Raw genomic sequence first — 18,136 nt, 5'->3', positions numbered from 1 at the left:
GTGAATCCGAAAACAAACGACAACAGTGACATCTAGAGTCCTTTCCAAACACTGCAAGGAAAGTGCAGATTCCAGAATGGAACGTAGCCTTCTCCGTCCTAGTCGTTTTGAACGCTTGTAATTTTACATTGATTTAAATGGCACGTGTTTCCAGTAATTGGACTCATTTGGATGAAAAAAAAAAAAAACATTATAAGCGTGACTAAACAGGAACGACAAATCAAGAGAACTTAGATTGTTAATAAATGAAGGAGAAAGGGAAGAGCAATCAAAATGGAACGCGGCTCTGTGGTCACATGCTTGTCAAGGAAGATCAGCTGACACTGGCTTGATTCTGCTTTCACGCTCGTCCTCGGCGGGTTTCTCTTCCGCTTCAGCCCAAACCTACTCAATTACTAAACGTATTATATTTATATCGACGTATTTATTTGTGCTGCTTAGCCCAGGGTTTCTACACTTATCCCTACTTTAGCACACGGCCGAATCGATGCTGCTAGAGTGGATGATGGACGGACACGCCATTCTTTACACGGGGGTCACTTTGGCCTTCTGGAGCACCATACTCGTTGTCGGTAAGATAATTTCCACCGTTAAATCAGTTAAATGGTGTGTGTTTTTAAGAAATTCGTTGACTATAAACCATGGAATGCCTGGTTTGTTTTTGCTGTTGTTACCTTTGACAGTTGTTTGGGATCTAGCTAATTACTGATAGCCAATGTAGCATTGCGGCTCCCTTTGCGAATAATACATACCGTTGAAATAAAAAGTAATTCACGATAAATATTTATGAACCCGATTTAGAATATTTACAAACATTATCAGGAAAATATAGCCCCATATTGTCAAAATGTAGACCGCGTTGGCGTGCTTTTCACCGGCGAAGAGTTGACCTAGCATTTAGCGCATTGCTAATTTTTGCTAATCTATCAAGAGGAAACGTCGTATTTGTGTGTTTTGCTTGTGGAGAAGTGTTTCTATGTGGTTATATAGTGGTTTAAGTGACTCAAATAAATGTATACATACGTAGGTGGCTACATATCGCGCAAGGGCCTCCGTTCTAATGATACAGTGAGCTATCACACCATAAGTAGGGCATATTTGCACTTAAATGTTATTTTTAACAGGAGTGGATGCACTTGCACAACAGTAAATCTTGTTAAATACCTGTTGTCTTTTTTTTTGTTTTTTTTAACTTGTTTTTTTATTGAATTTTCAAAAACCAAACACACACCCAGTGTCTTGAATGACAAACATCAAACCAAAACAAAGCACACCAACCCAAAAGAAAAAAATACATAATACATAAATAATACCAATTGTCTTGATGGATACTTTGTTTTCTTCCAGGCATATGCTATACAATATTCGATTTAGGATTCCGCTTCGATGTGGCATGGTGAGTATAACCTTTTGTGTTTTATGCTGTATATATAAGCTCTCATTCATTCGGTAGTGACAAAATCTAAACTATATAGTTGAAACTAAGGGTGTGACAAAATATCGAAATGGTGATATATCGTGATACATAGTATCCCAAAAGGTTATCGATATGCTCCTGTCAAGAATCGAGATATCGTTTTTAAAAGGTGTCAATTTCTTGGCTGCCATTGACAGTGCTCTAAGCCAAATCCATTTAGACTGGGAATACAGCTGGGAATCTTTGGGCACCTAACGATTCGATTACGATTACGATTCAGATGCTCCGATTCGATTCTAAAACGATTATTGATGCACCCCCCTTTTTTTTTTTTTTTTTTTATGTTTTGTACATTAGTTCAAAAATACTCTCAGGCTAAACCAAACTACTATTTCAGTATCAAGTTAACATATAGCAGTAAACAAATATACAAAAATAACAGTAAATAAAAAACTCCAGTCCCCATTCTGTATCAGCAGCTTTAAACTACATTCAATTAATTTAATGTTGTGAATCAACCGTTAAGTTGTTAAAATTGCTCCCGTTAATCCATAATTTCCCTTTTGTCTACTTTCGACATGTGAAAGTTTTAAAACTATTTTAAAGATAGATTCAAGTCAATATTTTACCGATTTAGGAGTATTTTAGATAAAAAGTTAATTAGGTTTGCTTGGAAGGTTCGCTACAACACCCTTGCAGGGAAGTGTACTGCTTTAAGATGGCGGCCGTTTACTACGTCCGCATCTAGCTTTTTGTAGATGTGCTGCAAACGCTACCGCTAGCGTAGTGCATCTAGTCCTATATAAATGATATCTACCGTAACATTATGTGGATGACGTACTTTTGTAGCAGCTTTTCAGCAGCAGTCAGGTATGTTGAGTTTTTTATCTCGTGGCATGAGTTGAGCTAGAGCCGTGAGTTGAGCATTGGCATTACCTGAGGGGCCGGGTAATGAGAAGCATGATGTTTAGCTACTCTCGCTCCGTTGCTCATTGACCGCGCGGTGCGCTGAGTGTGTTGTACTTCCGCTTTACTTGGCATATTTCAATAATCGGAATTTGGATTTTTGTGAATCGTTCTCGAATCTTCCACGGCCGAATCGCGAATAATCTAAGAATCGGAAATTTTGCACACCTCTAACTGGGAACGTTCGTTCATTCAAAACCAGAGCATTTACAGTCATTCGAGTTTCGGGTCACTTGCTGTTCATTTTAGGGCATCTACAGGTCATTTTCTGTTGAGTTTGAGTCATTGCCTATTCATTTGGGTGATTCCCAGGTCACTTCCTGTTCTGTAAAGCAAAATAAACAGGAAGTGACTCATAAAATACCCCAAAATCAACAGGAAGTAACTGAAAATCAATAGGTAAATGACCTTAAATGGCCCAAAATGACCTCATTGCCTGGCATTGGCTGCCACTGACGGCCATAGACATTCAATCCGTTTGAAGTGGGAGGGATGGCAGCGAATGAACGAACGGATTGGACGTCTACTAGTGATAAACTCATTCCAATTCACAGCAGAAGCTTGTTTTTCTGTTTATTAGTTTTTTTTTTTAGAATATCTTAGAATGATACCCTGACCAGCGTATTGATAATCGTTGTATCGTCAGATCATCGTTATCGTGAGCTTTGTATTGTAAATCGTATCGTATCGTGAGGTACCAAGAGGTTCCCACTCCTAGTTGAAACACGAATGAAGTAGTAGCAAATTAGCACGTTAGTAATTGAGCTTTCATGATTCTGTCGTGAGGCCATGTATACTAGGTGTGGGAACCTCTGGTTACCTCACGATACGATTTGAGATACAAGGCTCACGATAAAGATGATCTCATGATATGGCGATACATGGGTTGGGAAATCATTCTGCAAAATTCTACAATAGACAGTAAATTAAAGTGCCTACGACAGGCTTAAAAAGAAAGTCTTAGATAGCATTATTATGTGAGTTAGAGTCGTATTTTGAGACGATTCGACTATACACAACAATTTGGCAAAGCGCAGATGACGAGAAATTAGTCTTTTAATATGCCAGTTAGCCACGCCTACCGTTATACAGCTCTAGCGTCCCCAACAGGAGAATGACGTCGGCAGGGTCTTGGTTTCATCGGATTTAGAATTCAGCCCATTGAGGGGGCTAGCACTCCTGCTCTAGTGACGCAGCCGTAGAGTGATGTGAAAAAATGGTTTGTAGATCTTCACGCTAAACTACTGTGTGATCCAACTCATTCCAATATTATTGTAACGTCAACAAAGTGTCACCCGCTTAGTAAAGTTGCAATTCTTTATTATACAACACACGGCTGTTGTCTGCTGCACCACTGTAAGTCATGCATTGCATTCAGAAACGCAAGCAAATATCCCCACTATAGTTTAACCCGATTCGTTACATTATTATGTAGATAGTTAGCATCCAGAGCTGTCGTGTGGATGGCATTAGCACACACAGACAGGGGTTTGATTACTTTTTTGCATCACCTTACCTTATTTTTGTCACGTAAATGCGCTGTCCACGTCGTCGGTGATCATCCTGGCTGTGTGTCAGTTTATCAAATGTTGCTCCCGAGAGTCCGGAAGCTTGCTTAAAAACGAATGAATCTTGAGTCTTAAACTTAGTTTGATCGCTGGGTATTGGCATCATTTTCTGCCCAACAGGTTATAATGACGCCTTATTTTGCACTTAGAGATCTAAAAGGACTGTCGTGTACTACAGGGTACCCGCGGGTTATTAAAAGTAATAAAAAAGCATTGAATTTAGTTTTCCATTATTAAAGGTATTAAAAGTATTAGATTAGCTGTCGTAAGTCTGGAATTTTTTCACCGTGGTTTTAATTTTGAAGAACATCTCAGTGCAACCTAAATTATATCCGTGACGAAGTTTTTTTTTTTTTTTTTTAATTTATTTTTTTAATCCATAACGAAGATGACGCGTAGAATTTTTACGATGCACTGCACTACAAATCATAATGCACCTCGTGCGTGCGCGCTGTTAGCATCATTAGCATCAACATCACAACAGCAGGCAATCGCACAGTACTGTGTGCTAACTTAAGGAACTGCTCAGATGCCTTCGTTGTTATGTTCGATGAAAGCCTCAACAAGACAACCAAGTCCAAACAGTTGGACCAGCATGTGAGATATTGGATCGGCGACCAAGTCGCATCCAGATACCTTGGGTCGTAGTTTATGGGTCATGCGAAGGCAGTGGACCTGCTTAACATTTCAAAGTAAGTTGCCAATTTCTCCAGTTAAAATGTGTTAGATGCAATAATGTATTTCTGCACGGTTTGCCTTTCGAATGAATGTGAATTTCGTAGTTTTAACTCAAGAGTTAGCCATGTTCAATGGGGTATTGGCAGGTGCACTAGCCTTAGCATGGATAAACCGGAGTCGTAGATCCACCATCACCCTCAGATACTCAACACGGTTGACACTATTTTTGGAACGAGTGCGGGGTAACGTTGATCTGAACAACATGGCATGGTGATAGACAAATTATAATGTAGGTGATAGTAAAACACCTCCTGGTATATTTAAATGTTTTTCTTGATTGAATAAGAGAATGGATTTCCTCTATCTGATTAAAAGAAATGTCTTCAATAGCTAACAAAGGATTAACATGTGTTTTGTATACTTCTTGTAATGTAATTAGAAAAAAACAATTACCAAGGGAAATGGTCATGTGTAGCTTTTTCATTTTGTGGTAATTAATGGTAAACTACTGCCATTTAGTGGCTGTTTTTTAAACTTTCACTGCCAATTGCAAGATTTTCCCAAGCACTTTACAGTTAAGGTGACCAACTTGACAATCACCAGTTAAGGTGACCGACTTGACAATCACCGACCTACCACCTTCACTAGGTCCTCTTAAAAGGGAAACCTATTGTATTGCAAGTGTAATTTCTGAAGTTGCTTTACAAAAATAGTGTAAAATCCATTTTATCCTGGGGGAAAAAAATCTGAAACACCTTATATTTAAATGTGTTTTAATTGTATCTTCAGTAAATGTGCATTCTTTTGTCAAACAAACTTAGTAATTGAGGTTAAATTTGATATTCAGTGCTTTATTTTTTAAATATGATTCAATATTATCTGAATAATGGGTGCAAAAAAAGTATTAATTTTCAGTTGAAATGGCATTAAAAAAAGGTCTTAAAAGTCTTGAATTTAAATTTATCAATCCTGGGGGGACCCTGATTGTGGAAGCCAGTCGACATATTTACTCCATTTGTCTTCGGCTTGCTCGTAAGGGTCAACATTGTTCACATCCTTAAGTTTGATCACGTATCTGTTCTTCGCCTTAGTAACGAGTTTGTCTATTTATCGGACTGGCAAGTTAAAGTTTAATGTCCCGCGAGTCAGACCTGCTTCCAAAATGGCTGCGTTTTTGTCAGATCTCACGTGATCCCCCATTTTGTGACGTAAACGCTCGAGCCTAATAGCACATCTACTTCAGAGCCGGTATTTTCACACACAAACCACAACAGCGGGTGCGCAAACACACACACACACACGCAAAACAGATGCAGAGGGATATGATGGCAGAGCATTCAGAGGAAAATGTGTCCTTTACGAGGTGGAGATATAAACACTATTTCAAGTTGGTCGAAATTAAAGGAAAGAATGTGCATGTAAAGTGTAATTTAAGTCCCGGGCAAAGCTTTTGTTGACATCTGTGTTAAGCAATTCAAATCTGTTTATTTTTGTTGCACGTCAAGTGTAGGATAAATCTGTTGCTGGTGAGGTGCAATAAATATTACAAGGTTCAATAACACAACTACCTGTCTGTTCTTCTCTATTCAACTGACTCGAATATTGCTCAGAAAATTTCAAATTCTTTGACATACAACAACTTCTTTTTAAAGTAACGGAAATAGTTATTTTCCCTGGTAACTAGTTACTTTTACTATAGAATAATTCAGTTACTAACTCAGTTACTTTTTGGAAGAAGTAGTGAGTAACTATTAACTAATTACTTTTTTATAGTAACGTGCCCAACACTAGTTATTCAAACTCACCCAATTCAGCTGGCTAGTTGTTATCAAGAGTACTAAAACCCTTTTCAGTCTGACAACTAAGTAAGGAGGCGAAATAATTTTAAACTTTATTACATGCTCAGATAGGCCGGTATCGGCCAGTATCGGATCGGAAGTGCAAAACAATATCAGTATCGGACGATACTGATAGTGCAAAAACCTGGATCGGGACATCCCTATTCTCAATACAGCCATTGTCTGAAAACTTCTGCGTCAACTCCATAAATAATTGCAGGACACCTCAGCCTTTGGCTTTAATGTGAAACTGCAAGCTTTCAGGTCTTCTGGTTTTGACAAAAGCAAAATGCATAGCCAGAATCCTTCCCTTTGATGCTCGCTGAGATTAAATGAATTTTTTTTGTTTTTGCAGGTTCCTCACAGAAACGTCACCTTTCATGTGGGCTAATCTGGGTATTGGTTTGGCCATTTCGCTGTCTGTAGTAGGAGCCGCTTGGTGAGTAGTGACTGCATGACTAGTGACACATTGTGGAAGTTTTTTTGTCATTGTTTCCTCTTTTAAGTAAATCTTAAATATTGTGGAAGTGGAATATTTTAGACTGTTTCATAAAAAAGGGTTTCTCATTGCTTGTGTGTTTGTTTCCCAGGGGAATCTACATCACTGGATCAAGCATCATTGGCGGCGGAGTCAAGGCCCCTCGCATTAAAACCAAAAATTTAGTTAGGTAGGTATGTTAAGGTGTACTTGCTCCTATTTAATTGGCTGGGTAACAGGATTATTTGTAAACCTATTTATTTCATTAACATATTGAGTTTTTATCTTTAAGGAGTCAAATTCCAGTTTTCCCCCCATTGCCCATAGTTTGCATGAAAGATGAATGAATATTTCCTGAAAGATTGTAAAAATAAATGACTCACCCTTTCACCGACATTGAACATGTATTTAATTTTTCCTAAAATACATTTAATCCAATATTTTTTTATATCTTTTCCTAGCATAATTTTCTGTGAAGCTGTTGCAATCTATGGCATCATTATGGCTATTGTCATCAGTAACATGGCTGAGGTACACATCACATTGTGCATAACGTATTAAAAAATATATTTTTGCATCTTTTTTCTAAAATGCTTCTGAATATGATTCCTATTCTATTGCAGAACTTCAGCGGAACAACTCCTGAGACAATCGGAGCAAGGAATTACCAAGCGGGTAAGATGGCAAAATGATGAATACCTCATGAGGTTACACACAGGAGGTCCAACACAAACGAGCAAGTCAACAGCTCTTCTAACAATTTAAAGAAAAAAAAAAGTCACTAGTGCTAGTCACTAGAGTTTGTCTATCCTAATTTGTAATTTATAGTGGAACCCTGTCTTTGTGTGCGATCAGGGTACTCTATGTTCGGCGCGGGACTGACAGTGGGCTTCTCCAATCTCTTCTGCGGCATCTGTGTTGGTATCGTGGGGAGCGGGGCGGCGCTGGCCGACGCCCAGAACGCCAGCCTTTTCGTCAAGATCCTTATTGTGGAGATTTTCGGCAGCGCAATCGGCCTCTTCGGTGTCATTGTGGCTATCCTGCAGGTTAGAACCCTTGTGTTCTGTTTGGGTCAAACATGGCCTTTTTTGACGTTGACTAATACAAATACCATAATAATTTTTTCCACCTTAAAGTGCCTGTGACACGAAAAAGCATGTTTATTTCATAATACACGCGGTATTTTATGCCCCTGAATGATATGGACCGCTTGGATGTGTGTGGAAGCGATCGCTATATTTATTTAGTTTTTTGAATCCCGCGCCATGAAAATGAGTGACTTCCGGCTTCGGTCTTGCATTGAGGAGGAGGGCGCTGTGACGTGTACGGTAGAAGACGTTCTCTTCACTATACAGTGTACTGTTGTGTATGAGGACGAAGGATTCAGCTGATTTTGCGGATTAATACTTTTATTTTTTGCATCACGCCAGCCAAACGGCTGCAGAAAAATCATTCTGTATGCGGGAGAGGCGTATGCGCCTTTTTGGAGTTTCAAAAGGTTCCCATTCACCGTGGATATTTACTGTGGGACCATTGGACTTACAAGGAAGTGAGTAAACATCTTGTTTTGTATTATGTCAAATACGAATACAGTGATTACAAAGTAAACACTATAAAATTCCTTTAAATAAAGGACTACTTACGTTTGATCATTGATAGGCATGTAAAAAGCTATCCTCATGCTCATTAGCAGTTAGCAGTTAGCTGTTAGCGCGTTAGCTACACAACAACTCCAGCCACCCTCCTCCAGGGAACGAACTGTAAATTGCTCTCCGCCGGGCGGTTTGCCGATCCGCAAAGAAACTCGACAACCGGGTCGTCATGTCAAATAATCCAGGCTAGTTATGTGTGATTTTCCACTTCGAAGACTTTGAAACATCCCTCGGTTCGGGTTAGCATGTCGGCTAGCTGTCACTCCTTCTGGTCTGTTTACATTCTCCGAAGCCGGGGAAGGGAAATTACATATGTCCGATTTAGGTGTCATAAAATATCGTTCGGGAGGTGTGACAGTAAAGGTGAAGTCGACTGTTTTGACCATTATGGAGTAATTTTGCCATTTCGTCTTGAATAAATGGATTTTTATTATTTTATATTCCATTTAGCACAAGATTGTTATTTGTCATGACCATGCCATTTATTTAGCAATTGTGGAAAGTACTTGGGTAAAAAGAATATCCTGTAAAAATATTGAAGTAAAGAGACAGAAACAATGAAATTTTGCCGCTCTCTTCGTCGCGTTTTCCTCATTGTGAATAGTTCCCCCTCGACGGGCTGACTGGTCCTTCTCAAGCCATTTATATAGCTATTGGGGAAAAATAATTGGATAAAAAGAATATCCTGTAAAAATATTGGGAGTAGAGAGACTGAAACAATGACATTTTGCAGCTCTCTTCGTCGCGTTTTCCTCGTTCTGAACAATTCCCCCTCAATGGGCTGAATAGTAAAACCGATGAGCCTAGTCTACCGCTGACGTCATCCACCTGTTGAGGACGCTAAAGCCCTATAATGGTAGGCGTGGCTAACCGGCAGATTAAAAGACTAATTTCTCGTCATCTGCGCTTTGCTAAATTGTTGTATATAGTCGAATCGTCTCAAAATATGATTCTAATTCACATAATAATGCCATTTAAGACTTTTTTTCTGGTGTCATATGCTCTTTAAAATCTAGATCTCCTAAAGTCATCCAAAATGCACAGATGTAAAAATTATTATCAATTAACCATTATTTCTACAAATGATGCAATGTTTTTGCTGTGTATGCATTATGGCTGTGACAATTCATCGAAAGGGTTCTATATCGCGATACTTTGTAGCCCACAAGATTGTCGATGTGCTCCCAGGAAGGATCAATGTATCGTTTTAAAAAGGTGAATCAACAAGTTGCTACCAAAATCTTCCAAATTCAATAGTGTCCACATTAGCTCACTGACTGCCATTGACTGCGCGACACATCCAATTCATTTTAGCTGGATTGGACGTCTAGCGCCGTCAATGGAGGTGGAGGAGGAAAACAAGAGGATTCAAAGCCAGTCATGTGGGCTTTTACAGGTCACTTTCTGATCATTTTAGGGCATTTACATTCATTTTGAGTCACTTCTTATCATTTTTTTTAGTCACTTTCTTTTCAGTGACCCAAAATCAGTAGGAAAGGACCTATAAATGCTCCAAAATCAACAAGTGACCCGTAGATGCCCCACAATCAATAAGCAGGTGACCCGTAAATGGCCCCAAATCAACAAGGAAGTGACACGTAAATGCCCCCAAATCAACAAGTGACCCGTAAATGCCCCCAAAATCAACAAGGAAGTGACCCGTGAATGGCCCCAAATCAACAAGGAAGTGACCCGTGAATGGCCCCAAATCAACAAGGAGGTGACACGCGAATGCCACAAAATCAACAAGGAGGTGACACGCGAATGCAACAAATTCAACAAGATGACACGCGAATGCCACAAAATCAACAAGATGACACTCGAATGCCACAAAATCAACAAGATGACACTCGAATGCCACAAAATCAACAAGATGACACTCGAATGCCACAAAATCAACAAGGAGGTGACACTCGAATGCCACAAAATCAGCATGGGAGTTACCCGTGAGTGCACCAGAATCAGCAAGGGCGTGACCAGTGAGTGCACCAGAATGAACGAGTGCACCAGAATCAGCAAGGGAATGACCAGTGAGTGCACCAGAATCAACGAGTGCACCAGAATCAACAAGGGAGTGACCAGTGAGTGCACCAGAATCAACAAGGAAGTGACCCGTGAATGCCCCCAAATCAACAAGGAAGTGACACGCGAATGCCCCAAAATCTACAAGGAGGTGACACGCGAATGCCACAAAATCAACAAGATGACACTCGAATGCCACAAAATCAACGAGATGACACTCGAATGCCACAAAATCAACAAGGAGGTGACCCTCGAATGCCACAAAATCAACAAGGAGGTGACCCTCGAATGCCACAAAATCAGCATGGGAGTTACCCGTGAGTGCACCAGAATCAGCAAGCGAGTGACCAGTGAGTGCACCAGAATCAACAAGGCGGCGACCCGCGGACGCGCCAGAATCGACAAGGTGGCGACCCGCGGACGCGCCAGAATCGACAAGGTGGCGACCCGCGGACGTGCCAAAATTAACTTATTGGCTACCATCCCTCCCAATTCAAACGGAATGGACGTCTACTAGTGATGAACTCATTCCAATTCACAGCAGAAGGATGAACAAAGCTTAGGATCACATACAGCAGAATAATTGATTTCCTTCCGCTTGTATCGATAATTGTTGTATCATCGTTATCATGAACCTTATATGGCAAATCGTATTGTGAGGTATCCAGACGTTCCCACCCTTAGAATGCATTGAATATGAATATTATGTAAAAGTTAATGACTCGAGTCTTTCTTCTCCCTAAAGACGTCAAAAGTAAAGATGGGTGACTAGAAGAGGACAAGAAGATGACAACGCTGGAAAAAAATACAAGATGTGTAAATAGTACATCGTAAATTATTTAAATGTTTACCTGGTATTGTCTTTAACTGTCATTTCAAGAAGAACAGCTGTTCATCCTCTTCATGAATGTTGGTTAAAAATGACATTATAGAGTATTTGAACATATTTGTGCGAGTGTGTGTTTTGAAATTTTGTGTGGTTCATTTTCTTCCTTCTGTGAAGCATGTTTAACATTGTATTCTTCTTTACTGTTGCCTGGTCTGTAACTAGTGACCCTTTGAAATTTAAAGGAAAATAAACCTTAGCACCAATGTCCCCCATGAGTGAGATTTTGAGTGGACTTGTCTTATGACACGACACACAGAAGTGGCCAGAAATCATGTGGAACATTTTCACAGTTTGGAAGCTTCGCCGTGAAAATGCTGGTGGGACTGCCTGTATCTGTTGCCACTTAGCATCTTTTAATTGTTGTTTTTGTACCTTTCATAATTGCTTTAGTCATCAATTACTTTGCAGTTGATTGTTTCTGAATCAGCAGGGGAAGAAAAGACAAGTTCTAAGTAAAATGAGCTGTACTATATGAACTTAAAATGTAAAAGTTTAGTTTTACTTGGATTTGGCAGACCAGGCGAACTAACTCATGAACTGCTTCCTTGTAATTATTCCCCTGAAATTGTGAAATACTTCTAACGGATTTAATTGTCATCAATGTTACAAATGTGATTTCAACCGCTTCTCACTGGCTCAATCGAGCCTGAACTAATGCGCGTACCGAACTCCATATTAGTCTGTTCGCTGTGTGAGTGTAATAATGTGCATGTGACGTTGATGAAAGTAAATGTCCAATAAAAATGACAAACATCTCATTGTGTCCTCATAAGTATCAATGTAAATTAAAACTACAATCTCAATGTCAATTCTTATTTGCTATGTTGTTGCTCCCCTTTACCAATGAGTTGCAGTGTTACCTTTCAACATCTAGGTGGCGCAATTATAAAGCGTTAGTACGGATAAATGCTCAAGTCTTCCATCCCATCGTTTAAAGTTCTTAAGATTTCTCCTTGTACCGTTATTGCAAAATTAAAATGTGAAAGCTTTTCATTTGAAATCTATATATCCTATTTAAGGGATTTAACCTGTGTACCTTTATATTTGATTTTATTCAGTAATATAGCCTAAGATATTCCACCTCTGACTGGAAAAACTTTAATTTTGTCATTTTAGGTTTCCACATTGAGTGTATTTACTGTTGAAAAACTAGATTTTTTTGTGATAAAAAATAAGACCAAGAAAGATGACTTATTTTAGCCTTTTACATCATGAACATGACCGGTTTACTATACAAGACCATAGAAAAACAAAAATTCTCAAGGTAGAAAAATGAAACTGATGTGACAGTACAAGCATAGGTGGATCTACTATTCAGGCGAGGTAGGCAATCGCCTTAGGCCCCCAACCAGTAGGGGGGCCCCCCCCAACCTGCTGCCCTTGCCCCAACGAGCAAGGGCTTGGGCCACCGGAGCCAGCAGCACCCCCAACTATTCGTCATGTATAATTATGTCAGGATACCAAACAAATAAATAACAAAACAAAAAAAAAGCCATTTGAATGCTGCATTTATATTATCTCTCCCGCACACACACGCACCATCAGTCGCTTAGCTTCATTTAGCGCCGCTTAGCTGGCCAAACAATGCAGTCCAGTTCCAATCAGTCATACAATAGCACTCAAGAGCTGGTTAACAGCATTTGCTAATGAAAATAAAATTAAATCTATTAGTGACACCACAAGCAACGGCGAAGAATGTTTTTTTACGGAGTGGAAAGCTTTCGGTTAGCGGTTTAGCAAACGTACCTCCAGTGAACATTTCAAAATAAAAGCACGTCATGTTCGTCTTATAAATAAGAATTTCTGGAGTTAATCCCACATACTTCAGAATGAATATTAAAATATGTTGGGTAAATACTACAGAATACAGATTCTACACTAAGAATAGCTTTCAAATGACACTCTGTGTGACAAATATGATTGGCAGTGAATAATTATAATTATTATACTATTATATATAGTAGTATACTATAATTTACTTTTTTTTTTTTTTTTTTTTTTAAAGAATTATTTTGAATAATGATGGAAAGGCAAAGTCAGTGTTCGGAATCTGTTTACTTTCTGTCAACAACATGCTGCCTCCTTCGAAGAGGAGGGATATTAGAAGTTTTTTTCGACCAGCAGCAGCCACTGTGAGAAATTTAAAAAGATGCCAGTGTTGTGTAGGTGGGAAACACACCACTTTTGCTACTGAAAGTCCGACCTGCATTAGAGTTAGCATAACATTAAACTGTGTGAACTTGCTAAACTGCAAAACTTGGGTAGTAAGCCGCTATTTTTCCTCAAACGCACGTTTGATTGGCTGATGACTTGACCATTTTTTTCTTGATTTAGATGAAAAATGACCAACTTTTAGATGTATGGGCCTAATAAGAACTAATGGTAATATACACTAAAAGTAAGTGGAAGAATCTGATGCATTTATCTGTTAACTAGCCTTTAAAACTCAAAACAAAAACGAAAAAAATTATTCGACTAGATTTAAGAAAAATCATCAGATTAAGACATTATACAGTAAAATTTGCAGTTTGAAAGTTGGTACAAGTCAATACAGATTTATTTTGCATTAATCCTTTAGGCCATCAATTAATTAGTTAATTAGTTCTTATGTTAGTTCTTAATTAGTTCTTAGTTCTTGGTCTTATTAATGTCCTGTCAAGCAAAAAGTGTACATGCAGCTTATGCTGTTATATCATCCCTGCCATTATCGAGACCGAACCTACGCCCTTGTGACAGTACAACCTAAAGGTCTAGATTCTTCGTAGGGGTCAAGTGTACCAAGCGTGTTTTTCGTCCAAGGCCAGGTGTTTTTTAGACCAGCAGTAAGATTTTATAGTCTCTCCTTTGACTCAAAGTCAGTATAATGAGTTCATGACTGTTGTATTATGGTTGTTTTCTGATATGTGTAATGGCAGGAGCATTCTGAATTACATGCAGGATCCTGATTGATTTTGTTGTTGTTGTTGAGACCTGCAAATATGCCATTGAAATAATCTACTAAAAATGAATGCGTGGGTAGATTTTTCCATGTCTCGTCTGGACTTGTTTTTTTTTTAAGGTTGTAATAGATATTTAGTGATCAACTTTGAGGTTTGAGTGAATAATTAATTACATTTTTGGCTTGATTTGTTCCTGTCAATGACAAAGCCAAGGTGAGTTTGACTCCTTTTTTGAGCCAAAAATGATAACCTCTGTTTTTGCACAGTGCTGGTGTTAATCTGGAAAAAATATTCTGACACATCCATGCATTTCATAAATACATTTGATCAATGAGATGAAGGGACTAGTTTGCCACATACACATGTATTTTCATGTTTCTTTTTGCAAAATGTACCCAGGCTTGGATGTTTTTCTGTGTTATTCATTCTTGCCACCTTACCACAGGCATATGAATGACATGGTAGATTGATAGCTAAAGAACCAATACATGACAGAAATTCCTGCAGCTCTGCATCTGGTGCTTCTGGCCCCTTTGCAGACTTCCAGACTACCTCTCTCGTTGTATTTCCATTCTTTTTGGGGGTGCTATCTATGCAGCTGCAATCCATTTATCCATCCTTCCATCCATTCGACCCATCCATTCATCTGACTCATCCATCCGACCAATCCATCCAGCCACCCGTCCAACCAATTCACCCATACAACCGATGCAGCAATCCATCCATCTGATGCAGCCATCCAGCCACCCATCTGACCCATCCCTTACTCCTTTCCTCCATCCGACCCATCCATCCATCCATCCATCCATCCATCCACCTGACCCATCCATCCCTGCCTCCATCCATCCGACCAATCCATCCATCCGACGCAGCCACCCACCCATCCATCCGACCCATCCCTCACTCCCTTCCTCCATCTGACTCATCCATCCATCCATCCATCCATCCAATCCATCCGATGCAGCCATCCAGCCACCCATCCAACCAATCCATCCATCCGATGCAGCCATCCAGTCACCCATACATCCACCCATCCGACCAATCCAGCCATCCGGTGCAGCCATCCATCCATCTGACCTCCTCCATCCGACCAATCCACCCATACAACCGATGCAGCAATCCATCCATCTGATGCAGCCATCCAGCCAGCCAGCCAGCCAGCCAGCCAGCCAGCCATCCATCCATCCATCCATCCATCCATCCATCCATCCGATGCAGCCATCCAGCCACCCATCCAACCAATCCATCCATCCGATGCAGCCATCCAGTCACCCATACATCCACCCATCCGACCAATCCAGCCATCCGGTGCAGCCATCCATCCATCTGACCTCCTCCATCCGACCAATCCACCCATACAACCGATGCAGCAATCCATCCATCCGATGCAGCCATCCAGTCACCTATCCATCCATCCGACCAATCCAGCCATCCAATGCAGCCATCCATCCATCCATCTGACCTCCATCCATCCGACCAATTCATCCATCCGATGCAGCCATCCAGCCACCCACCCATCACTCTGACCCATCCCACACTTCCTTCCTCCTTCCAACTCATCCATCCATCCACCTGACCCATCCACCCCACCTCCATCCATCCGACCAATCCATCCATCCGATGCAGCCATCCAGCCAACCATCCATCTTCCCCATCCCTCCCTCCATCCCACCCATGCATCCATCCGTCCGTCTGTCCATCCATCCATCCGACCCATCCCTCACTCCCTTCTTCCATCCGACTCATCCATCCATCCACCTGACCCATCCACCCCTACCTCCATCCATCCGACCAATCCATCCATCCATCCGATGCAGCCATCCAGCCATCTTCCCCATCCCTCCCTCCCTTCCTCCATCCCACCCATGCATCCATCCATGCATCCACCCATGCATCCATCCATCCATCCATCCATCCATCCATCCATCCATCCATCCATCCATCCATCCATCCATCCGACCCATCCATCCCTGCCTCCATCCATCTGACCAATCCATCCATCCAATGCATCAATCCAGCCAACCATCATCTGACCTATCCATCCCTGCCTCCATCCATCCATCTGACCCATCCCTCACTCCCTTCCTCCATCCATCCATCCATCCATCCATCCATCCATCCATCCATCCATCCATCCATCCATCCATCCATCCATCCATCCATCCATCCATCCATCCATCCATCCAACCCTATCTCCATCCGACCGACCAATCCAACCATCCATCTGATGCAGCCATCCAGCGATCTTCCCCATCCCTCCCTCCCTTCCTCCATCCCACCCATGCATCCATCCATGCATCCACCCATGCATCCATCCATCCATCTGACCCATCCATCCCTGCCTCCATCCACCTGACCAATCCATCCATCCAATGCATCCATCCAGCCAACCATCATCTGACCCATCCATCCCTGCCTCCATCCATCCATCTGACCCATCCCTCACTCCCTTCCTCCATCCGATTCATCCATCCGTCCGTCCGTCCGTCCGTCCATCCATCCATCCACCTGACCCATCCAACCCTACCTCCATCCGACCGACCAATCCAACCATCCATCTGACCCATCCCTCCTTCCCTTCCTCCATCCCACCCATCCATCTGACCCATCCATTCATCCCTGCCTCCATCCCTGCCTCCATCCCTGCCTCCATCCCTGCCTCCATCCATCCATCCATCCATCCATCCATCCATCCATCCATCCATCCATCCATCCATCCATCCATCCATCCATCCATCCATCCATCCATCCATCCATCCATCCATCCATCCATCCATCCGACCAATCAATCCATCCACCCATTTTTTTTTTTTTACTATTCTCGACTTTAAATGGTCTGCTTTGTGGAAAGTCGTTGTTTGAGCTTTTCTCCGGATTATGTTAGTGTAGTTTGAGTCCGATAATGTTAACAAAAACATGAACGTGTGGTGCTGGACTACGAGGGCTCATGCCAATCGTGCAACCTGTCTTTTAAGGTGGCAGTTGCCACCCCAGACCACCCTGGCGGATCTGCCCCTGCCTGCATGAACAATTCAGCTCTATTAAAATGTTTTACAGCAAATTATTTCTAATTGATGTATTTGTTTATTTGACAAATACTGACCATTCAAAACGAACTACTGTAATATTGTTTTAATGTTTTTCAACGAATTATATAACACTTTAAGAAAAACTTCAGTTTACTTGATTATTATTATTTTTTGTGTGTACAAACAAACATTTTACATTTTGATCAGCCACCTTAACGAGCACACTAAACAAATTCCATCCAAAAATTGAATACTAAAGAGTAAGAAAAAACAAAAGGCGATACTCCTCTGCCTGCCTCCCTCACTCCTATTCTCCTCCGGCTTCCGTAAGTAAGTGAAAGCGAAGCAGAAGGGACCTGCCGGAGAGAGGAAGAGGAGCATCCTTCCATCCTTTCCTTCGCTTTCTTTTTGCTGCCTTGACCACAAACACCTAAATGACGACGGAACCATTTTGACCCCACCGCTACTCGCCTCCTTTTCGTTTGAACGACGTCGACGCGACGGATTCGCTTGACGCTAGCTAAACAACGCGGTGCTTTTATTTTGGAATGAATTCACTTCATTTCCCCCTTAAATATACTCATTACTCATCTACATATTGGATGAAAATTGCTTTTTAAATTTACTATCATAATATTTGAACAATTTCCAACACGATGT

At 41.0% G+C, this 18,136-nt stretch overlaps 1 protein-coding gene across 1 annotated transcript; it reads left to right on the top strand.

The window, feature by feature from the left end:
* Nucleotides 1-283: 283 nt before the first annotated feature.
* Nucleotides 284-12,263, top strand: atp6v0b (ATPase H+ transporting V0 subunit b). Its single transcript, XM_057856474.1, has 8 exons — nucleotides 284-572; nucleotides 1,348-1,396; nucleotides 6,823-6,906; nucleotides 7,058-7,135; nucleotides 7,407-7,476; nucleotides 7,569-7,620; nucleotides 7,801-7,991; nucleotides 11,365-12,263. The coding sequence occupies exons 1-8, from the start codon at nucleotides 488-490 to the stop codon at nucleotides 11,389-11,391; spliced, it is 636 nt and encodes a 211-aa protein (XP_057712457.1). The 5' UTR covers nucleotides 284-487; the 3' UTR covers nucleotides 11,392-12,263.
* The last annotated feature ends 5,873 nt before the right edge of the window (nucleotides 12,264-18,136 follow it).

Source organism: Corythoichthys intestinalis, chromosome 14 (assembly GCF_030265065.1).
Source record: "Corythoichthys intestinalis isolate RoL2023-P3 chromosome 14, ASM3026506v1, whole genome shotgun sequence".
NCBI classification, from domain to species: domain Eukaryota; kingdom Metazoa; phylum Chordata; class Actinopteri; order Syngnathiformes; family Syngnathidae; genus Corythoichthys; species Corythoichthys intestinalis.
This window is presented reverse-complemented; position numbering and strand designations above follow the sequence as displayed.

Coding starts and splice junctions, on each gene's coding strand:
- atp6v0b (XM_057856474.1), top strand. CDS start 488: ATGCTGCTAGAGTGGATGATGGACGGACACGCCATTCTTTACACGGGG. Junction 1,397..6,822: donor TTCCGCTTCGATGTGGCATG/GTGAGTATAACC, acceptor TTGTTTTTGCAG/GTTCCTCACAGAAACGTCAC. Junction 7,621..7,800: donor AGCAAGGAATTACCAAGCGG/GTAAGATGGCAA, acceptor GTGTGCGATCAG/GGTACTCTATGTTCGGCGCG.